Source organism: Aotus nancymaae, unplaced genomic scaffold (assembly GCF_030222135.1).
Source record: "Aotus nancymaae isolate 86718 unplaced genomic scaffold, 86718_ANA_hifiasm-v0.15.2.pri h1tg000006l, whole genome shotgun sequence".
NCBI lineage: Eukaryota > Metazoa > Chordata > Mammalia > Primates > Aotidae > Aotus > Aotus nancymaae.
The window spans coordinates 98,594,661-98,619,389 of record NW_026988417.1 but is presented as its reverse complement, the minus strand read 5'-3'; the positions used below and the strand labels follow the sequence as shown (position 1 = coordinate 98,619,389).

General features: G+C 46.9%; 1 protein-coding gene across 6 annotated transcripts in view; it reads left to right on the top strand.

The window, feature by feature from the left end:
- TENM3 (teneurin transmembrane protein 3) overlaps positions 1-13,439 on the top strand; it is a 1,556,403-nt gene extending 1,542,964 nt beyond the window's left edge. For all 6 annotated transcript variants that reach the window (XM_064369979.1, XM_064369982.1, XM_064369985.1 and 3 more), the window contains 4 exons: positions 1,720-2,016; positions 4,898-6,509; positions 9,523-9,653; positions 12,156-13,439. In XM_064369979.1, coding sequence (XP_064226049.1) covers positions 1,720-2,016; positions 4,898-6,509; positions 9,523-9,653; positions 12,156-12,911 — 2,796 coding nt within the window. In that variant the 3' untranslated portion in view covers positions 12,912-13,439. The remainder of the gene's footprint in view (positions 1-1,719; positions 2,017-4,897; positions 6,510-9,522; positions 9,654-12,155) is intronic.
- The last annotated feature ends 11,290 nt before the right edge of the window (positions 13,440-24,729 follow it).

Below are 24,729 nucleotides of genomic sequence, written 5' to 3'. Positions count from 1 at the left end.
TTCCTCCCCCAGCCAATGCCCCCCCACTCTATCTGCTCTGACACAGTATTGTGGGGTTTTTGCCCACATTAGCTGATAGAACTGAAAAGATGTAATTTCTAGGCCAGGCATGATGGCTCACGCCTGTAATCCCAGCACTTTGGGAGGCCAAGGCGGGCAAATCACCTGAGATCAGGAGTTCAAGATCAGCCAGGCCAACACGGTGAAACCCCATCTCTACTAAAAATGCAAAAATTAGCTGGGTGTGGTGGCAGGTGCCTGTAATCCCAGCTACTTGGGAGACTGAGGCAGAAGAATCACGTGAACCCAGGAGGTGAAGATTATAGTGGGCAGAGATCATACCACTGCACTCCTGCCTGGATGGCAAGAATGAAACTCCGTTTCAGAAAAAAAAAAAAAAGATACAATTTTATCCAGGGCTCTGCTTTCTTATTTTTTGTAAATCAGCTCTCTGGGTGCTTCCCGCCCTCAACAACATCACTTCTTTTTAGCTTATCGAGTTAGCGTTCCACGGACTTCACAATACTCCCCTTGAACAGCCAATTGGAAAAGTTTAAGCTTAAGGAGTATTTTTGCGTGGGACATGTTTAATGTCAATGATAGAATGCAAAAGGCAGTTTTATCCCAAATTTCACAAATATATATCATGTATGTATATACACATATATTTATATATAAACTTGAGTGTGTGTGTGTAAAATTAGCTGATTCTGTCGATTTTGAAGGTTCTAGCTAGAACATGGTTATATAAAGTTTTATACAAAGTTATATACAAATTTGTAACAATCCAGAGAGTTAATGAGCATTTTGGAATGTTGAAGCCACCCCTCCCACAAAGGTGCTATAGAAGACCAGGGTATGAATAGGCCGTGGTCTCTGCCCTTAGTGGTTCACAGCCTGCAAACAGTGGAGACTATTTGTAAAGCAGAATGTAACCGGGACCACATTTCTATTGCCATAGCAAATGCTGGGTTGTGTGTGCCTCAGATGGCAGACGGTAACAGCCAGATTGAGTCCAAGGTTCTGGACATGGCACCTAGCCACTGAGACTCTATGACAACACATGGTGCTGAATTTGTCAAATACATACAATATTCAGATCATATATATGTGCTGGTAAAGGACTCTGAAGTCCCTGCATGTTAACCAGAGCGTCTCCAAAGAAAAAGGCCTTCTCAAAAAATTGTGATGTTACAGCACTGGGCCAAAAGCAGTGATCGTGTTTATAACCTGCTGCTATTTAAATTCATTAATAATTTACAGTAATGTGGGTTCCAACTTCTACTTAACTGCTCTTCAAAGGGCTAGAGTCACATTTACCACTGTGTTCCATTTAATGTAGTCATGATTAATCTACTAAGCAATTATTTTCCAGTGTCTTTTGGGGGAGGAGCTTTGAGTTATTTGAATAGGTGTCATGCTTATCACCTTTAGATCTCCTGAGCTAAAGCAAGTACATTTTTGTATTTTTCTTATCGGTTGCTTTAGTTTACAAAATTTAATTGAAGTGGTTTTGAACAAATGCCAGGCTGTCTTTCTGCTTAATAAAACATTTTAAAAGAGCAGTTAATCTATTGGCTTGCACTTGTACCCAAGAAGTTGCTAAATTAATTTACTGACAAAGAGAATCAATCATCATAAACGGTGTTTAAACAATACTGGGGACTCCAGTGTTGGAATAACATGATTTATTTTATCATCTTGTTGGTGTTGTAACAGGTTAATGGCAGAAACCTCCTTTCAGTTGACTTTGATCGAACAACAAAGACAGAAAAGATCTATGATGACCACCGTAAATTTCTGCTGAGGATCGCCTACGACACATCTGGGCACCCGACTCTCTGGCTGCCGAGCAGCAAGTTGATGGCCGTCAATGTCACCTATTCATCCACAGGTCAAATTGCCAGCATCCAGCGAGGCACCACTAGCGAGAAAGTAGATTATGACGGACAGGGGAGGATTGTATCTCGGGTCTTTGCTGATGGTAAAACATGGAGTTACACATATTTAGAAAAGGTATGCCTGCAAACTAAGCTCAACAAATAGGGAAACATTTTTCAGCAATCATCCAGAGCGCTAAGAGGGAAAAAACAGCGGCACATGACTGAGTTCCATTTATTATTCCAAGTATCAATATGGAAGTCACACTGGCACAGCAATGATGAATTTGCATTAGCAAAGTAGTTTCTCTTTAGTTAAGTTCTATTGTCTGAGACCCTTTTAAGTGATTTATGATGTAAACAAACAAGCAATAACATTGTCCACCTGCCAAGTTTACACATTGACAACATTCACAAATTAGACCTTGAGCATGTAAGTCGCTTGTAAATAATTTTCGTGCTAACTCTTTCATTTAAGAGAGAGCCTTACATTAGCACAGTTAAAGCTGTCAGCTTTGTGTTGTTCCTGGCAGAGCTTCAATATAATCATAAAAAGCATGTAGATCCCATTTATGCATTATTAACCAAAAGAGGCGATTTTCTTAGAAAGCCACACTTTCGGGTACTCTGTGGCATCATTCCTTTCTTCTGCATATAAAAGGTAAGCATCCTAGCTTAGACTGTTTCACGTTCTTGAGAACTATGTACAGTATCAAAAATGGAGACTTAGGTTCCTCGTGTGCAAAATGCTAAGTTGTATGCTGTGCAGCTTGGGGTATGACCAGGGTCAGAGGAAATGAAAGGAAAAGAAAGAAAAGAAAAAGGAAAGAGCAATCTCCCTGTAATTCCTTCCTTAAGAAATATAATCCACCAAAGATCCTATTTGTGGAATGTTTCGTTTGCCTTTGAGACAAACGTTTGCCCTAGAAAATGATTCTATGTTGAGCTTTGGTAGCTTTCAGATCACAGAGCACTGCACCAGCAGTTCCCAGCAGCAAGCACTATACACTCAACTCGGCATTACTGCTCCACCCTCCCGACGCACAGGTTACACAGAGGAACTCTTGTCACCAAATACATCACAGCCTGTCCAGGTTGTCACTGTGCTCCCCTCACACAATCTTGTTCTTCACCAGATGGGCCCTGGAGAATGACTCAGCCTCAACCTAACCCCCTGCACCGGGAGCGATCTCACCTAATTCCAGGTGGCGCCTGCACAGGACACTCTTCCCGAGAACCCGTTTCAGATCCAAAGCTCACTGTAGGATGTGACCTCTCTTACAGCAGCCCCCTACCTCTGGAATGTTTCCAACGAGGACCCTCCTGGCCAGTCTGTCCTCTTGCAAACCCACCTGTCTGCTCTTCTTAGCAGAGACTGACCCTTGAGACAATGACCCACACCTGTTGGATGACAAGCCCCTAAGGCAAAGTTTCCAAGTGGGAAAGGATGATGGCTTCATTCTGGAGCAGTTTCCCCAGTTTAAATTAAGTGCATTACAGAGAAGAGTAACAGAAACATACAAACGCAACCCTAAAAATGTGTAGTACTGATCACAGTGGGACTAGGAAATGTTTAGAGGGAGCACAGAGCATATCATTGAGAAGAGCCGCTGTCACAAAATGACCAAGGCAGTGACCAAGATCACTGCATGCATCCAGGAGGATCAGAAAAGACAGACAGATCTTTCTCCTCCTCTCTCCCAAATCCCTAAAATTTACCCAGACTATTTCCATGTTCTTACTGGGGTGGGCGCACTAAGCCGAAAATTACTCATAGCAAAACAAGTAATGTTTTACTCACTACCATCAAATGTGACTTCAGATGACTCCAAAAGTAGGTATGAATTCCTGTGAATTCAGCAATAGTCCTAGCTTTCCTTGGAAGAATGCAAACTATTAGGAACAACTCCCAGGACATTTACTACACAACCTGCATGCAAAAATTGCCCCTAGGAATGCCCAAAGAGCAGATTCTGCAGAAGCTGGTCAGGCAAAGGAGAAAGTCCCAGGACGGCTCCCAGCCTATGCATCCTCCCTGTGCTACTGTTGTTCCATTTGGGTCCAACAGGGGTTAGAGGAAGCTTCCTCAGAGGAAAGAGCCACCCACGCCCTCTATCACTGCTGAGCCTGACTTAACCGGCCTGGGATGACCTTCTCTCACGCTGGTTGGCCTAATAAATGACTGTCATTTGTCTTTCTGCAGTGGCTCACGAAGTAGGCAGATTCATTTTTAATATATTTACTCATTTCATCATTTAGCACCAAAGCAGTTTGTAGTCCAAACCATTCTTACTACTCCTGAGATGCAAGTCGGATTTGGTATCCACAAAAAGAAATGGAGATTTTACTGTCAGTACAGACGCCTTGTAACAGTTTGCCTGTGTGTATATATATAATATTTCTATTAAGGGCATTTATAGCTCTCAGTCACCATGTGATTAATTTCACAATATTTGTTGATGTTGATGCTTTGTGTACACTTATTTATTTGTGGCTAATTTTATGTCTTTTCTTCATAAAATAATATTGTGACTGCTTTGCCCTTCCCCCAAACACCCAAGAAATGAAACATGATTGGAGTGGTTCTTTAGTCAGATGAGGGGGGAAACCCACCTTACTAAATAATTGCTAATTATGGATAGGACTGAATGCCCCATATGCTGTTTTCTTCTCGAAATATTGTCTGTAAAGCAGCTTTGATCATGCCTGTGTTATGACTAATCCAGGTCCATTGACAATCTGCTGGTTGGCTATGAATGCCTGGGAAGACAATGATGGCACAGTCATGACAGGCAGCACATTATGAATCTTGAGCCACTAATTGCAGAACCCTTCGCAATTAAGCATCCCAGCAGATTAGGCAGAGAAACGTTAACAACACATAAGGTCAAGGATAACTCAATTAAAATGAAAATCATTTTCTCTAGTGGAATGTTTCTGTGCATTTGTGGTCACTAAATCTGCTTTTGCATCTCCCGTTGACGAACACTGGATAACGGTATGTTCTTTCTTTACAGTCCATGGTTCTTCTGCTTCATAGTCAGCGGCAATACATCTTCGAATATGATATGTGGGACCGCCTGTCTGCCATCACCATGCCCAGTGTGGCTCGCCACACCATGCAGACCATCCGATCCATTGGCTACTACCGCAACATATACAACCCCCCGGAAAGCAACGCCTCCGTCATCACAGACTACAACGAGGAAGGGCTGCTTCTGCAAACCGCTTTCTTGGGTACAAGTCGGAGGGTCTTATTCAAATACAGAAGGCAGACCAGGCTCTCAGAAATTTTATATGATAGCACAAGAGTCAGTTTTACCTATGATGAAACAGCAGGAGTCCTAAAGACAGTAAACCTCCAGAGTGATGGTTTTATTTGCACCATTAGATACAGGCAAATCGGTCCCCTGATTGACAGACAGATTTTCCGCTTCAGTGAAGACGGGATGGTTAATGCGAGATTTGACTATAGCTATGACAACAGCTTTCGAGTGACCAGCATGCAGGGTGTGATCAACGAAACTCCACTGCCCATTGATCTCTATCAGTTTGATGACATTTCCGGCAAAGTTGAGCAGTTTGGAAAATTTGGAGTTATATATTATGATATTAACCAGATCATTTCTACAGCTGTAATGACCTATACGAAGCACTTTGATGCTCATGGCCGTATCAAGGAAATTCAGTATGAGATATTCAGGTCGCTCATGTACTGGATTACAATTCAATATGATAACATGGGTCGAGTAACCAAGAGAGAGATTAAAATAGGGCCCTTTGCCAACACTACCAAATATGCTTATGAATATGATGTTGACGGGCAGCTCCAAACGGTTTACCTCAACGAAAAGATAATGTGGCGATACAACTATGATCTGAACGGAAACCTCCATTTACTGAACCCAAGTAATAGTGCACGTTTGACACCCCTTCGCTATGACCTTCGAGACAGAATCACTCGACTGGGTGATGTTCAGTACCGGTTGGATGAAGACGGTTTCCTACGTCAAAGGGGCACGGAAATCTTTGAATATAGCTCCAAGGGGCTTCTAACTCGAGTTTACAGTAAAGGCAGTGGCTGGACAGTGCTCTACCGTTATGATGGCCTGGGAAGGCGTGTTTCTAGCAAAACCAGTCTAGGACAGCATCTGCAGTTTTTTTATGCTGACCTAACTTATCCCACTAGGATTACTCATGTCTACAACCATTCGAGTTCAGAAATTACCTCCCTATATTATGATCTCCAAGGACATCTTTTTGCCATGGAAATCAGCAGTGGGGATGAATTCTACATTGCATCAGATAACACAGGGACACCACTGGCCGTTTTCAGTAGCAATGGGCTTATGCTGAAGCAGATCCAGTACACTGCATATGGTGAAATCTATTTTGACTCCAATATTGACTTTCAACTGGTAATTGGATTTCATGGTGGCCTGTATGACCCACTCACCAAATTAATCCACTTTGGAGAAAGAGATTATGACATTTTGGCAGGACGGTGGACAACACCTGACATAGAAATCTGGAAAAGAATTGGGAAGGACCCAGCTCCTTTTAACTTGTACATGTTTAGGAATAACAACCCTGCAAGCAAAATTCATGATGTGAAAGACTACATCACAGGTAAGCATTTTTATTCCTCTCCAAGTGCTGGGGTACCATCATCATTAGATTCATACACAAAATAACTGGAAATGCTTTTTTTTTTTTTTTTTTTTTTTTTTTGAGATGGATTCTCACTTTGTCACCAGGCTGGAGTGCAATGGTGCGATCTCGACTCACTGCAACCTCCGCCTCCTGGGGAAGCGATTCTCCTGCCTTAGCCTCCTGAGTAGCTACGATGCCCACCACCATGCCCAGCTAATTTTCTTAAAATTTATTTTAGTGGAGATGGGGTTTTACCACGTTGGCCAGGATGGTCTCAATCTCCTGACCTTGTGATCCACCGGCCTCGGCCTCCCAAAGTGCTGGAATTACAGGCGTGAGCCACCGCGCCCAGCCCTGGAAATGCTTTCTAAAAACTTTATCATTTACTCATGCAAAATCAAATGGCTAACCTTTGAAATGTATTTATTTCTCTATGGAACCATAGAGAAACCACAAAGGGAAAATGAGACATAGTTACTTCCTATTCTGCCTGCCAGTGCCCAAGGCCACAGGTTTTTGAAATGACATGAACTCTAGGCATTTAAAGAAGGGGAACATGGGGGAGCAAAAAGCATGATGAACTCCAGAGTCCCAGCATTGGAGTTCCAGTCGCAACTCCTCACCCACAGGTTGTGTAGCTCTGTAAGCAAGTCATGTCTTTTGAGTTTCCATTTCCTTATGGCATAAATATAATACATGAAATTCTGCAATAAATAGTAACTACCTTACAAATGTGTCATGTTGGGTTTTTTAATACACGTGTGAAGTTCTCATGGAGATGATTAAGGTAGAATCACAGGGTGACACCATTTCATCCCTGGGAGGTGTGGAATTCCTGCTTCACCACCATCACCTCAGGACAGTAATGAAGCCATTTCTCCCATCAGTTGCTTGGACAGTGGATCCTGTATCCGGTCTCACTTCTGTCTTCTTACATCTGTCTTCACTGCCAATGCAGCTCTTGCATAGTGACACCACTACTGGGCACACTGATTTTTCCACGAATGTGGGACAATTTTCAGGGTACAGATTTAAGATCTTTCCAAGTTTAGTGCATGCTACTTTTTTAGTTATGCAAGATGTAGAGCATCAGGTCCTACTTCTGCCGCCACGGAACAACTAGCACGTGAAACAGACAAGGTCCTTGCGAGCACTACTCTAGTTCCCTTTAGTGAGCTGACTTCCTCACTCAACCTCTGCTCCAAGAATTCTGAATCGTGCTGCCCTACCCTCCGTTCCTGATACACAGTGCCATAATTAACCCCTCTACCACATGTATATTTCCTGGAGGAAGGTTCTTTCCTGATGTCTTTTTTGGGTTTGGTTTAAGGTATTTCTGTTTTGTTTTAGCTTGTGTTAGATGCTCCTTTAGGCTGCCTCTTTTCTAGCTCAATATTTGAGATATACTGAGATGTCTGTTCTCTCAGTTCTCAAAACAGCTCTCAACAGGTTGCCCTCTGCTCATTTCACATCTGCTTCCTACCTTTCCAGACTGCCTGAAGCATTTCATATCTCTTCCATGTGAACCAGCTGAAAGTCCCGTCTTTCTGCCTCCTGATTCAGCAGCAGCCTGATTCTTATTCAGGGTTTTTCAGTACACATCTGCATTCAAATCCCATTATTTTGGCAGTGTTTTTAATACTTACGGCCCTCTGATTTTCACTGTTATGCAGACATTGTTCAAAGTAGCAGAATTTTTGCCCCCAATACTCAAACATTTGGGAGAATTTTCTCCCAAAACTAAGACCCTCCCCAAACTCATATACACTCTCACATACACAAAAATTGTATCCCTTTGCATCCTATGTGAACCACTTAGGATTTATTTCTCCCCACCACGACCACCACCCCATTGAAAATAGAAAGAATACCACTGGTTTTATAGCCATATGATGCCTGGATGAAGGACCTGCCAGCCTGGCAATGAGGTGAGAGTCTGTGCCCTAGAGAAGGAAATGGGAAAGACGTGGCTCTCCATCATTCTGACAAGCAGTTTACCACTGGTTATTTAAGGGGTGTTGACGGGGGCTGACTGAAAGGCTGGAAAGCCCACAGCTCCTGAATTCATCCTCTCCTAGCAACGTGGACTGCAGGGAATGCCATAGCAGCACTTTCGGAAAAACATCAAAAGAGAGATGGAACAGCATAAAATATATTAGGTGAAATGCAATTTCAAATTTTCCAGCAATGTGCTTAATATATAAAATAATCTACACCCAACCGTACTCATAAAGCTGCAAGCCTGCTGAGTAGCTCTGCAACATTATAACCTCTAGAATAGAATAAAAGCCTTATTCTGCGCTTAATGGCTTTTGGAGTCACATGGCAGTATTTTAAAATACCATCTTAAAGGTTTCCAGGTTCTTTCCCCAAAAAGTTTGTCTCCACCTGTGCACAGTGAGCCTTTGAAGTCACAAGTGATGGTAATCAGGACTTCTGTGCCCTTGGCCAGTTTTGCCGGCTTTCAGCATTCATCTTTGATTAAGAATCAACTGTTGATTTTAATACTCTCAATTTAGGGTTTTTATTAATAGAAACTGGGCTGTGGAAATCTGCATATCCTTGGGCAATCGCTTTTGAGAGCTAATAACACGTAACTTCTATTTGAGACCAGCCTTTACTAACTACAAAAGAAACTTCCTTTGTTTTCTACAAGTCTGTCTCTCTCATGCTGCTCTGCATTGTCACCACCCTTGCCATCGCCATCACTAGCAAAGGCTGCAGCTTAGCAGGAGTGATGGCTTACCCAGTCTGTTGAGCATCTATTACTCTGCATTTTTCGTAGCACTTGACATAGTTCTGCTGTGAAGGTTACCATCTCACGTCTAAATATAGAGAGTTGGTTTAGATTTGTAGGATGAAGACAAACGTGTGCTCTTTTTCAGAGTATTAATTGTGAAATTGGATTTTCTTTTTAAGGTAAAAATTTAAATTTATGAAAGGACAAAACAAACTCCAACACGTTTCATTTTGAACATTCTTCTCCTAGATGTTAACAGCTGGCTGGTGACATTTGGTTTCCATCTGCACAATGCTATTCCTGGATTCCCTGTTCCCAAATTTGATTTAACAGAACCTTCTTACGAACTTGTGAAGAGTCAGCAGTGGGATGATATACCGGTAAGGAACAAAAAGAAGAACTACGAAAAGGTGATTGTGTCTCATCTACCCAGATCGAATCAAACTACCCTTGTGAAAATGGTACCAAAGACAGTTTTTAATTTTTTGACTCTTAGGGAAGAAAAACAACACTTCCTCTGCATTTCTGTTCAACAAACCAGAGGCCTGTTAAACAGACTTAAATAGGTTTTTGGCAATGCTAATGAAAACATAGAAAAAATGCAGAAGCCCACTTCTGAGTGCTGGGTTTCTGGAAAGAACCCCATGAAAGCACATATATGGCACTTGGGACCTGAAGGCGAAAACACAAACAAGAGGGCAGGGAATTCGTATTACAAATTAGCAACCCTCAAACAATGCCACAGAGTTCAGCTTCTTTAAAAATTAACAGTGTTTCATGGGAAAAGATCAAAAATCAAAATAAGTGTCCTCTGGTTAGGCTCCACCTACAACCAGGTAGGTTTATGGATCTTTCCTGAGAATAACATAGATCGAGAGGCCTGTAACCATTACCAGAAATAAAAGAAATAGAATAGAAAATTGCAGAGTCAAAGCTGCCACCTCAGAAAGTGGCACTTCTAATCCCCACCAGTCAGAGATCAGCAAGGAATGCACAGCAAAACACCAGAATTTCTAGCTTACAGTAAGAAAAATTAGAGCTCAAGAAATTGGGTTACCCCCATGATCATAAGGAGAAGACAGTGCAGTTTCTTAGAAAGTTTAATTCCCAACCCTGCCTTGAGCAATTGCATATCATTTCAATGAAAACAAAGAGAAGAGGAAACCATGGTTAACACACACGCAGGCAATATACAGTACCAGTACCTGTTTTGTTGTTGTTTCATACTTAATATAAAAGCAATTCCTTTTTCATATGTTACAAATATAGTCATGTGCTGTGCAACATTTTAGTCAATGATAGGCCTTGTGTAAGGTAGTGATCACATAAGATTACAATATCACATATTTTTTTAAATTGAGATGGGGTCTCACTCTGTCACCCAGGCTGGAGTGCAGCCTTCACCTCCTGGACTCAAGCAATCCTCCCACCTCAGGTTCCCAAGTAACTGAGACTACAGGCACATACCACCACACCCAGCTAAGTTTTTTATTTTTTGTAGAGATGGAGTCTCCCTGTGTAGCACTGGCTGGTCTTGAACTCCTGGGCTCAAGCGATCCTCTGCCTCAACCTACGAAAGTGCTAGGATTATAGGCATGAGCCACCGGGCTCTGCCAACACCATATTTTTACCGTACCTCTTCTATGTTTAGATACACATGTATTTACCATGGTGTTACAGTTGCCTGCAGTATTCAGAACGGTCACACTGTACACGGGTTTGCAGCCTAGGAGCCATAGGCCATACCATACAGCCTAGGTGTGTAGTAGGCTGCACCATATAGGTTTGTGTAAGTGCACTCCATGATGTTCGCACAAGGACGAATGGCCTAGTGACACATTTCTCAAAATGTGTCCCCGTCCTTCAGCAGTGCATGCCTGTCTACATAGACACAGTGGCATGAAGACATACTAAAGTTTCCTAATGCATTTGAACATGCATCTCCTAATTGTGTATGACTTTCCAACATGCCTGAAAACACTTACATCTAACTATACAAATGGCCTTGCCAGCTCTTTTCCTAAGCAGCCTTTTAAATATGGTTCAAGTTCCCTGTCAAGAGAAGCACAGCATAAGGACAGATTAGGGAATCGTGGGCAAAGACATTGAGGCTGCCCCAAGTGCAGAAAAACAACTGTTTCTTTCAATGCCGCAAATGAAACAGATGTTTTCATTTGGGAAACAATGGCCAGACAAACATCTGGTAGTAGAAGAAATGGCTGAGTTAAGATGCCCCCAATTTAAAACATTTGCCAATCTAGACGGTCTATTGTCCCTAAGTCTGTGAAAAATAATTGTTTCCCTAAAGTAACGAATATCATCTCCAGCTGCCCCACCGTCCACTCATCCCTGTACATTTCAGTTCTGCAGTTACACTCATCATCTTCAGCTGAAAACTCTGCCAGGAGAGGGGACAGAGTTAACTTAAATAAAAGCATTTCAAAGCATATGAAGCAGGGCCCTGTGATCGGCCCCAAGTGTCCCCAACCATTCCGATCCCTCTTTGTGTCTGTGGTTTCTCCTCAGCCTCCATGGAGGTCCAGATGAGCTGTGTTCCCCACGTGGGGTGGGCGTGGGAAAAGAGCATCTAGAAACTGTAAGAGAAAAGCAGAAACAGCACTATTTTGCCCATGTTAGAAAGGAAGAAAGCCTTAAAGTGATCCATGATGAGCGAGCCGTTTTGGGGTTCCAAAGGACGCCCCCCTGAGAGGGGGGGATCTCGAGGGCTTCCTCCACCAGAGCTGTCAGCCTTCTCATCGGGGAAGGACCCCCGGGTTTCCATGCATGCCTCGGCGCTGCCCCCAGATCCCCCCGTGTGTGGGTGAGGAGTGGGGAAGCTCCCGGCCGCCTCTGACGCGCCCCCTGTTGTGTTTCGCCCGCAGCCCATCTTCGGAGTCCAGCAGCAAGTGGCGCGGCAGGCCAAGGCCTTCCTGTCGCTGGGGAAGATGGCCGAGGTGCAAGTGAGCCGGCGCCGGGCCGGCGGCGCGCAGTCCTGGCTGTGGTTCGCCACGGTGAAGTCGCTGATCGGCAAGGGCGTCATGCTGGCCGTCAGCCAGGGCCGCGTGCAGACCAACGTGCTCAACATCGCCAACGAGGACTGCATCAAGGTGGCAGCTGTGCTCAACAACGCCTTCTACCTGGAGAACCTGCACTTCACCATCGAGGGCAAGGACACGCACTACTTCATCAAGACCACCACGCCCGAGAGTGACCTGGGCACGCTGCGGCTGACCAGCGGCCGCAAGGCGCTGGAGAACGGCATCAACGTGACGGTGTCGCAGTCCACCACGGTGGTGAACGGCAGGACGCGCAGGTTCGCGGACGTGGAGATGCAGTTCGGCGCGCTGGCGCTGCACGTGCGCTACGGCATGACCCTGGACGAGGAGAAGGCGCGCATCCTGGAGCAGGCGCGGCAGCGCGCGCTGGCCCGGGCCTGGGCACGTGAGCAGCAGCGCGTGCGCGACGGCGAGGAGGGCGCGCGCCTCTGGACGGAGGGCGAGAAGCGGCAGCTGCTGAGCGCCGGCAAGGTGCAGGGCTACGACGGGTACTACGTACTCTCGGTGGAGCAGTACCCCGAGCTGGCCGACAGCGCCAACAACATCCAGTTCCTGCGGCAGAGCGAGATCGGCAGGAGGTAACGCCCGGGCCGCGCCGCTCACGCCCCGCTCCCCTCGTCCTGTGGCACAACCCGAGTGGGACTCTCCGACAGCCAAGAGCCTTCCTCCCGGGAGTACGAGACTGCTGTTACAACCCACACCCACACCGCGAAAACAAGGACCGCTTTTTTCTGAATGACCTTAAAGGTGATCGGCTTTAACGAATATGTTTACATATGCATAGCGCTGCACTCAGTCGGACTGAACGTAGCCAGAGGGAAAAAAAAATCATCAAAGGCCTCGACCTTTTGCGCTGGGCCGTCTGTTCCTTCGAGGCACTGTATTTAACTAACTTTAAAAAAAAAAAGAAAATTAAAAAATGCATACAGTGTTTCCAAATAGTCCCGAATTGTCGACCTTTGCTTACAAGTAGTCTCTCTGCATAGGATGTGATAGCTATCTGTTCATTTTACTATGTGGGGCAAAGTTACCGTTTCTAGACAACCCAACTGCTTTCCCCGTGCAGCTTTGTAGAAGGACATTGGCACAGTGACTTCTGCGGAGGGGATTTAATAATGGATTTTACAATGCTGACGTGGTTTGCCTTCCGGGGAAAAAACTGGCAACTAGAATCCTTGTCACTGATAAGCAAAGGAAATCCTGATTTTTTTGTAAATTATGTGAGACAAGTTGTTTATGGATTTTTATATGAATTACAATTTACTGTACATCAAATATTAGTCTCAGAGGAGTTAATTTATGTAAAGTGTTTAAAAAGTTTATACTTAAAAATAAAATGATAAAAACATGTGAACTGTGTGATTTTTTAAAAGGATTGCACCTTTTGTTATCTGTTATAGCTGTACAGTATAAATTATTATATTGTAGAGATATAACAACTTATGCCTATAATGTCCAGAAGTGTTAATATTTTTGTATTAGGTTGAAAAAAATGTGCAAGCTTCTATCACTAGATGGATAGGACCGTGCAATTCTAGGTGGGTGGCGAATCGGAGAACTCCCTGCTCTTCCCTCGCTCACACATCAAACCAGTGTCCTCAGCACTGTCAACTGAGAGTCACAGTAGACAACTAGGGCTGGTGGGATGTAAGGGAAGATTAGAAAAACAGGGAGAAGGGGTTTTCTGGCCCTCTCTCAACAAGTCAATGGGGAGTTGATAGAGTTAACCCCGGGGATTTTACTGTTACTGTTCCAAAGCTCTGTCTCATGATGGAGGAGAGACCACATCAGATGCCCAGGAAACGAGCAGGAAAGGATCTGATGTAGTCATGATCCTCAACATGTGTCTTAAGATCTAGGAAAGATAGCAGAAACCGAGCAGTGGTGGGTGAGCCAGATCGAGCCGGTCAGGGTCACTCTGCTAGTTTTGGGTTTGTACCCTTGGTCACCAAGAAGGACAAAAAAGAGAGACAGAAGCTCCTCTAAACCCACATGATCAAACCATCTTGGGGGCTGGTTTGAATGGCAGCCTCCGCTCCCACTCGGGGAAGCCGGGGGTGTCAGATCCAGCTGGAAATGAGTTGACAGCCGCGCCCTCCTGCACACATGCATGCACGCGTGCGGGAACCAGCCCAGCCGCCATCTGCACTTCCGTGTCGGCTCAGCTCTGACAAATCTCTTTCCTGAGCACTAAATTCAGCCACAAAAATATTTTTAGAAGATATTTCTCAGTTCATTGAGCTATAGTACACACTGTTTTCCTCTATGTATAATGGTGATAAAATATAGCAAGTGAACATGTCGTAAATATAAAGGTTCAAGTGATGTATTAAAAATAATTTTCTAACTGCTTTGTATGTATCACATACTCTAAATTGCACAGTAGGCGTGTTTATTAAACAGATTGGCTGGGAAAGTTTCAAAATAGCTACTGAATTTACAGTATCAGTGCTATTACTGTCTTTGTGTATTTGGTAGAGCATACCGAAGTAATTAATCTTCTAATGAATGCTGATATTTTATTAGAATGAAAGCACAGATTAGCATTAATATTTTTTATCCTGGAAATCCTTTGGCAAGTATTATGAAGCCCAAATTTAGAAAACCATGAGATTTCAAACCACATAAACATGGTTCTGTTTTACATTTTATTTTTTAACTGTTAACGTAGGTATTTGCAGTTCTGTTCCGTGGAACTTCTGCAGGACTGTATTTAGCATGCTGTAAGTACTTTTGGGTGAAATAGGCTCTGAGTCTAAAATCTCAGACATGTTTCTGATGTATTGACCATGAAAAGCTTGTGCCACATGACAGAAGTGAAATGGTAGTAATCTTAACCTCTTCTCGACATGGACTGGTCTTTACACGGGCACCAATAAATAACAGATTTGGAGTATCTCCTGGTGCTTATTTTAGAAGAAGTCAAATCAACCCAATTAGTGTCTTGTTAGTAGGTATAATGAGCCTATTTCTTTCTAAAAAGACTTGTGATCTGGACATGCTTTTACAAGAAATAGTGACCTTGGGGAATATGTAAACAAAAGACCTTTTTCTAAGAGTTGGGAGGGGGTGGGGGACTGGATAATGAATTAGCTTACAAAAAAGAAATTGATATTCAAAGTATTTTAGGCAAAGCCAGTCAAAATGCTTTCATGATATTTTGAGATGTAAATTTTGTCTGATTTGTATTGTTCCTTTCATTTGCCTTCTTAACTTTATATGTGACCTGAATTTTCCATAACTTGATGACTATAGATTGCATCTAGGCATTCCAATAAAAGCCAACCCAATGTGTGCGTGTTTTTATATTTTTTCAAATCTTGGGCTAGCTGGCAAGGCTTTTGTGTTTCACATGGAGGATGCAAAGAGATGCATTTGTTGGGAAATTGATTCATCTGCAACCCATTTGGTAATATCTTTTTGTTTTTTTGTCCACTGGCCAGACTGCTAGCTCAGCAGAGTGAACTTCACAGGGGACCCTCCCATGGCCTACTTTAGGAAAACAGTAAACGCACCCCCACAAAGCCAAACATGCTAACTGTAAAGAAGAATTTACAAAAATACCACCCATTACTACTCAAGAGCAGGCCTCATTCCTGTGATCCTAGCAATAAGTGTGCTTAATTAAAATACTTGATTAGAATAATCAGTTTGGGCCTGATAGGCTTGCAGCCTCCTGGAGATGTCTGAATCTACATATAGACCGGCTGATTAGGGGATGCTTAGTTCAGCAATTCTGGGCTGGCAGGCCAGGGCTTTGATTTTAGTCTGAAAAGGCAGGCTTCATCACGCTTGCTTTCTAGTGACAACCTCAACTGCATAACGTGTTGATCCAACAAGAATCAGGTCATTCCACTTGGCAGACTGGTCTATTTTCTTCTCCTCACGTTAGACCTTAACATGGTCAAAATGGGAAAGCCCGAAAAACGGGTGAGTTACTGCTTTCCTTCTGCACTCCTTTCTTTAAAAGTAATGTCTGAACGGTGCCGGTACAAATTCTATCTTAGCAAAAATAATCCGAATATGGGAATTCTGTCTTAGAAAAAATAATCTGAATATGCCGCTGCTACATCCTGTGAAATTTATCTCTACATTCACCACGCATTTCCTGACAGTTGCATGGGGTTCTAACTGCCAGACGGCAACAGAAAGGCAGCACCTGAATGTAAGCACCTCAAATCAGGACCGGTCCTCAAGTGCTTTAAAAGATGAGGAGAGGAGTTAGAGGTTACAGTGAGCTATGATCGCACCACTGCACTCCAGCCTGAGCAACAGAATGAGACCCTGTCTCTTTAAAAAAAAAATTGTTTTTTTAATGAAAGATGCCCTTGATGCTTTTTCCTATCAGTGCCCATTCTTCACTCCGTTCACCACCTTTCCTTTCTCCTTTTGCCCTGGGCTACTCCTGAATGCAGTTGTTCCTCTCGCCTGCTGACAGCAAATCAGCTGTCTGAGGTGCTTTTGGAATGGAGGGAGTCACGAGAGAAGGCTGGAAGGCACTGATCCACATCGTGTTCTATCTGGGCAAAACCACCTGGGCAGTGCTCACAGCCGCTCGCTTGCTGTTGTACAGAGGAGGACAAGGTCCACCTGGACCAAGAACTGCCACCACCCACCTGGCGGGGGGAATAACATTTGAGCTCCAGCAGAGTGGGGTGAGTCTGCCCCAGGAAGCCTCCAAGGGCAACATATTAAGATCTCACCCCTTCCATAGATATCCCAATTTAATCCCACTTTCCTTCAAGGAGTGATCTGATTCCAGCATCCCAGTCCACAGAACGCATCCAGTTCCAGAAGCTGGAGGTGGAAGGGACTTAGAGAAATGTAAGTTGTCCAAGTTCACAGAAGTGGCTCAAGTTAAGGTGAGCAGAGATTCCCTTGAGCTAGGACCCTCCACTAAGTCACAGCCTCCTCATAACGCTACCCAGGTACTGCAGAAACTCCTTACCGCCCCCCTTCCCACGGGCACTTGAGCTTTCCAAAGCTGCCATCACTTACAGCCAGGACTAGCGTTTTTCATTATAAAACGATGCCCCGGCCACTAAAGAAAACAGATGCCTTGAGCAGCCCTCTGCCTGCCAGTATTTCTAGCTCCTCACAGCCCCTCCTTGTAGATAAGCAAGTTTGCCTGTCCATCATTTCCAAAAGAAAGACCATTGGGCTGTTTACCCAGATTTTCCATAAGTTATTCATCTGGCTTTGGATATCCCACTAGACCCATGAAAAAAATAAAAGTGAGTTATAAGAAGTCATTATCACCCATTTTAACCACAGAGTTAAGCCAGAGTACCAAAGAAGTACTGACAAGCCATTTGACTTCTCATTTACGCTACATAATGAACATCCTCTTTTCGCCAGACTTCCCATTTGGTATTCACCACCCCTGCAAGAAATGGTCTCTTGATGTTAGTTAATTACTAATAACTTTTAGGTAAATTGAGTAAACCTTTTCATTTATGAACCGACTTAGAATTCTGTCGTGGAGGAATACAGGGGTCCTAAGTTCTGTGGATAGAGAATTTACTATCGACTGATTCTAAACCTAGAGTAACATCATTATTCCGTTTAGAGTAAATGGGTTCCTCAAAGCAAATTTAATAAATCCTTCTGGGATCTAAGCTCAGGAAAATTAAAATTAGAAGCATAAATTTGTGACTTTTAGGGCAAGAGACTGGCTTGGTAACAGTCTCCCTGCTTACAGGGTAAATTGCGAGCTAAGCTTAGCAGGCCCTGGCCACAGGGAAATCGCGTTCTTCTACCTGTGTGCAGATTTCCTGAACTCTACCCACAGCGGCCATTTCTCTATGGCATAGCTCACGGCACACAACCGACAGGATTTACAAGTGGTCCGCTGGGTCAACGTGAATTCTTTAAAATGTTCACAAGTTAACTCTATCAATGGAGTATGCGGGGAGCATACATGCACGAGGAGTTAAAATGACAGGTTCTCTGGCGTGACTGAAAGGCTGAAAATGGGGCGCTCAGAGGAAGTTGGCAAGGAGGCTCACCAGGCTGGCGCTCTTACCGCACCGTGATTAATGACGCTTGGCTGGAGACTGCCCTATCCCAGACCTTCCTCCCACGCGATCACTAGGGAAAGTCTACTCTACCTGTTCCAGAGAATGTTCTGCATAAATAGTCCCCAGAACTGTCTGTCTCTGCACCCACGGTCCATTCTCTCTCTCTCTCTCCCTCCTCTCTCTCTTACCCCCTCTTCTCTCTCTCTCTCCCTGTCATCTCTCGCTCTTTTCTGGATTTACCCTGGCAGAGCTCTCTGGTTGCAATGGGCCAGGTTGAAGCTAACCGCGCATCTGTCCTTTAAGGCTTGGAAGGAAAGCCATAGGGCTCCCTCGGTGGGCCAGGGGGACATTGATGACTCAGGATCTCAAAGGGACCTGGGGTCAGTCCCTCATCCCCAGTTTGTTATTGACAAAAGGTTACAAACAAGCAGATTGTAAAATATCCTCATTCAGCTAATGACATGATTTCCAAGCTCAAACAAACCAACAAACGAGCCTGGCGTTCAGCTTCAGTCTGGAACCCCGACAGGTGCCTGGCCGCTGCAGACCACAGTGTTGGCGCCAGGCAGGGAACGGGAGGTAGCCAGGGGAAGCCAGCATCCTTCCCCGAGTCCTCCCTCATCTGGGGCTTCCCTCTGGCCTTCCCCTTGGGTTCCCGGGACTCTGGAAAAGCCGTCCCCGTATCCGGCGGCCCCGTGGGCAGGGCCCTGGGACGCCCCCTCCTGCAGCCCCCAGCGGGCCCGGGGCGAGCCCTGCAGGGGACGGCGGCGCTTTCAGGAAGGGCTCCGGCGCCCCCTAGTGACGCGCGGCGGTGGTGAGGAAAGTCTGGGCGTCAAAAGGGCAGCTCCCGGGCTAGAAACGAATGGGAAACCCAAGAGAGGCCGCCGCCGCTCGCCACCCGCCACCCCGACTGCGGCGGGCCGGGTTCCCTGACCCTCCCTTCCCCTCTGCTCCGCCCCCGAGCTCCACAGCTGTGCTTCAGCCCCGCCCCGCCGAGGCCTGGGCCCTGCCGAGGCGGCTCGGGTGCGATTCCCCCGCACGTGGAGCGGACGCTGTCAGCCGCGCGGCTCGCACTCGCAGATCAAAATAAGGCCCTTCCTCCCAGGAACTGTCCGCGGGCGATCCGCGTTCTGCAACCCCCTGGAAACAGTGATTTCCGAACTATCTCATTGTTTCCCTTTTACTTCTCATGTTAACAGTCCTGTCGCTGGGAAGAATGTCCCAGAAGAACGGATCACTGAAATTCAGAGTGGCATTTCTAATTCTGAGAGAGCCGGGCTCTCACGGAACGTGCCAGAGTGACAGCCTGGAAGAGTGAGAGCCCTCCCGCTTCCCCGCCGCTCCCAGCCCCCTCGGCCTGGCCTCCCTGCAGCAGGGACACCCAGACTCCCTCCTCTACCCAAGCCTGAGGGCCACGACAGCCCCCGGGAGGGAAGACTGGGGAGGGGTTCAACCTTCTGCTCCGGGGTTGTCACCCAGAGAAGCCAACGGATACTAATCTTAGAGGGCAGACTGTTTGCTGGTGTCCTGCCTTCAGAAACCGGCCCTGGCAGCAGTCCGTTGGCATTTGGGGAGGCCAATAAATAGGCCCTTTTTCCTACCCAGGTTCTCGCTGAATTGAGAAAGAAGGCCAGTGATGGCTCGGGAAAGCCAAAACGTCACCTAGGGAAAGGCAGGGTTGGGCCGCACCACGCGCAGCTGCATGTGGAATCCCAAAGGGCCACTAACGGGACGCCGAGATCATCCAGGCGCCAGCAGCAGTGACGGGATGACCGCAGAGGCCCTGCTTTCTGAGCCGGAGCCCAGCGTTCCCAGGTGCCCAGTTCATTCCTCCCCATGCACCAGGAGGGCAAAGCGCTCCCCTGTCCACTGGGAGCAGGAATGATGGGGAGGCCGGGAGTGAGATATCTCTCTTCTCAGTCTCTCTCTTCTCAATCTCTCTCTCTTAACCTCTCTCTCTGTGTCTCTCACACACGAGAATATCTCTGTCTCTCTCTGTCTCTCATACACACACACAAGCATATCTCTCTCTGTCTCTCACACACACAACACGCACGCACACACGAACATCACCAAGGAGGCTGTGGCACTAGGAGCGAAACTGCACCAACTCTCAGGCCCGGGTTTGCCGGAAGGCCTGTGGCCTTCAGCCAGGTTGCTTCCCACCCTGGGCCTCTGCCAAAGCCAGAAGCGGGCTCTCCACGGGCAGCGGCGAGCGCCTGCTGTGACAACTCTGGCTGGATCTGGTCTCCTGGGAGCGCAGTCCTAAACACAAGCTCTTGGGTCGTCCGCACAGGCTGGGAGGTCCCGGGCACACATCCGCGCCCAGCCTGAGTCCCTCGCCCGGCTCCCACCCCCGCCACCCCGGGCGCTGCCTGCGAGAGGCGCGGGGAGCGGGGCTCTGGCCTTTTCAGAGGCGGCTGCTGCCCGTTCCTCTCGCCCTGTTAGGACGCGGACGGCAGGCTCGCCCGGCTCCCGTAAATCAAAGGGAAACAGGACTCGCCTCACCACCACTCAGGCTCTTTCGGCGGCCCCCGCCAATTAGTGCTCCAGTTAATCACACTTAGCAACTCCCTGGAGAGGCGGCGGAGCCAGGAGGAGCCCAGCGCGGCTCAGGCCGGCTCTGCGAGACAGGGAGACGGCCACCAGGCCTCTGGCCCTCGGTTTCCCCATCTTTACAGTAGGCCCAGACCTCGGCCCCAGCCGCCCCTTCCCACCTCCCATGCCAGGACGCTGCGTGTGTGTGTGCGCGTATGCATGTGTGTACGCGTGTGTGCATGCATGTGAGTGCATGTGCATGCATGTGCGTGTGTGCATGTGCCTGTGCGCACATGTGGTGTGTGTATGGACGTGTGGACGTAACGTGTGTGCGCATGTGAATGTATGCATGTGTGAGCGTATGTGTATGTGTGCGTACTGTGTGGGTGTGTGTGCATGTGTGCACGCGTGTGTGCGTGCGTGTGCATGTGTGTGCTTGTGCATGTGTGCATGTGCGTGTGAGCACATGTGTGTAGGTATCTGTATGGAGGTGTGGACGTAATGTGTGCACACATGTGAGTGTATGCGTGTGAGTGTATGTGTACATGTGCCCACTATGGGGGGTGTGCATGTGCGTGTGCATGTGTGCGTGTGTGTATGTGTGCACACGTATGCGTGTGGGTGTGCATGGACGTGTGGACGTAATGTGTGTGCGCATGTGAGTGTATGCATGTGAGTGTGTGCATATGTGTATGTGCGCCCGCTGTGTGGATGTGTGCGCGTGCGTGTGTGCACGTGCGTGTGTGCATGCGTATGTGTGGGTGTGTGCTTGTATGGACGTGTGGACGTAATGTGTGTGTGCATGTGAGTGCGCGTGTGTATATGTGCACACGCTATGTGTAGGTGTGTGCATGTGTGCACATTTGTGTGCATGTGTCCGTGTGCATCTGTGCACACGTTTGTGTGCGTGTGTGTGTTCATGCGTATGTGTGTGGCGGAGAGAAAAAGCTAGAAGAAAGCGCTTATGGTGCTGTCAAGGCTACCACCCAGAGGTCTTTCACCAGCTCCCGGGAAAGTCCCTGAGCTGGGGGAACCCCAGCCACGAAGCTCAGCTGTGTGTGGAAGGCCCGGGAAGGAAAGGAGGTTGCTCTCCCCGCAGCTCCCACGCACCAGGGAGGGAAGTGGCGAGCAGGGCTCCCTGGCACCTCCTCACACTTCCCGCAGGACAGAGTTTAGTGGCTGCCCCGTCCCCACCCCAGCACTCACTGTTCACCATTTGAAGATGATGCCATCTGGCATGAAAATTTGTAACCGCACAGGGAATGACACGGAACACGGCCACCTGCAAACACTGCCCGCCAGCACCCCAGGCTTTGCCCTGCTCCAGAAAAGGAAACTCGAGGAGGCGGAAAGTGGGCAGAGGAGACAGCACAGGGTCCCTGGGTCCGTGCCTGATGGCACCCAATGTTATCCCCCTTTATCTGGCAGCCTTAAAGGCCAGAACTGGGCTGAACCCCGAGGGCGTGCCTCACCAGTTCTTCCTCCTGGGCCCTGCCTGGTCCCCGGCTGCCTCACTGGTCATCACCATGTTCAAGACCTGGCCATGAGGATGCCCAAAATGGTGGCCCCCCCAAAAACCAGCCAAATCCGGCACTGAGGGGGGCGAAAGGGTTTTGCCTCACAGTAAAAACCACCCCGTGTTCGTGGTGTCACCCCACATCATAGTTCCTGAGCCCCCCAAAAAGACAAGGATCCTGGCTACTTCTGCCCACAGTCACTAGTGAGAGCCTGGGCCATGACCCAACCCTGAGTCTCTCACTGTCCCCACGCCTCCCCAGGGACTCTGGGTTGAGACAGGTAGGAAGGGCAGGAGCATCCCTGAGAGGACCCTCGTGGGGGAGTGCTGCTTACTTTACACCCTCACCATAGACACTCACACTCACACAGCACACACACACCATACACCGCACACCACACACACCATCACCACACACATACATACCACATACACACATTACACACACCACACACACAAACCACACACACCATCACCACACACACTACACACACCACACACCATCACCACACACATGCACACCACATACACTACACATACCACACACACCACACACACAAACCACACATACCATCACCACACACCACACACACTACACACACCACACACCATACACCACACACATACACCACATACACACCACACACGTCATCACATACACCACATACAGACACACACTCATCACACACACTCCCTCACAACACACATCACCACACACACCACACACACAAACCCCACACACTCACCATACACCACACACACCACACAATCACACACCCCCTCACCACACACACACTGGCACATAATACCATCACCACACACACACTATACACACACCACATACACATATTCCATCGCCACATACATACACTCCCTCACCACACAAACACAACACACACAAATACCACCACCACACACCCTCACCACACACACCCTCACCACACACATATCACCACAAACATCAACACACACACACCGCATACCCTCACCACACCACATACACACACTGCATCATCACACACATCCTTACACAAAAATACACACACCCTATCACCATGCACACCATACACCCTCACCACACATACACACAACACACACACACACACAGAGTATTAGTTCATTCTCATATTGCTATAAGGAAATACCTGAGACTGGGTAATTTATAAAGGAAAAAGGTTTAATTGACTCACAGTTTCACATGGCTGCAGAGGCCTCAGAAAAATTACAATCATGGCGGAAGGGGAAGAGGCACGTTTTACATGGTGACAGGAGACAGAATGCGTGTATAGGAGGAACTGTCAAACACTTATAAAACCATCAGATCTTGTGAGAACTTACTCACTATCACGAGAACAGCATGAGGGAAACCAGCCCTATGATCCAATCACCTCCCATCAGGCCCTTCCCTTGACATGTGGGGATTATGGGGATTACAATTCAAGATGGGATTTGGGTGGAGATGCAGAGCCAAGCCATGTCATTCCACCCCGGCCCCTCCCAAATCTCATGTTCTTACATTTTCATGATCTTACATGATCAAAACCAATTATGCTTTCCCAATAGTCTCCCAAAGTCTTAACTCATTCTAGTGTTCATCAAAAGTCCAAGTCCAAAATCTCATCTGAGACAAGGCAAGTCCTTTCCACCTATGAGTCTGTAAAATCAAAAGCAAGTTAGTTACTTCCTAGATACAATGGAGGTACAGGCATTAGGTAAACACAACCATTCCAAATTGGAGAAATTGGCCACAATGAAGGGGTTACAGTCCCCATGCATGTCTGAAATCCAGCAGGGCAGTAAATCTTAAGGCTCCAAAATGAACTCCTTTAACTCCATGTCTCACATCCAGGTCACTCTGATGCAAAGGGTGGGCTGCCACAGCCTTGGGAAGCTCCACCCCTGTGACTTTGCAGGGTACAGCCTCCTCCAGCTGCTTTCATGGGCTGGCATTTAGTGTCTGCAGTTTTTCCAGGTGCATGGTGCAAGCTATTGGTAGACCTACCATTCTGGGGTCTGGAGGACAGTGGCCCTCTTCTCACAGTTCTGCTAGGCAGTGCCCCAGTGAGGACTCTGTGTGGGGGCTCTGACCCCACAGTTCCCTTCTGCACTGCCCTAGCAGAGGTTCTCCATGAAGACTCTGCCCCTGTAGCAAACTTCTGCCTGGACATCTGTCAGGCATTTCCATATATCCTCTGAAAGCTAGGTGAAGGTTCCCAAACCTCAGTTCTTGATTTCTGTGCCCCTTCAAGCCCAATACCATGTGTAAGCTGCCAAGGTTTGGGGTTTACATCCTCTGAGGCAATAACCTGAGCTATATATTGGCCCC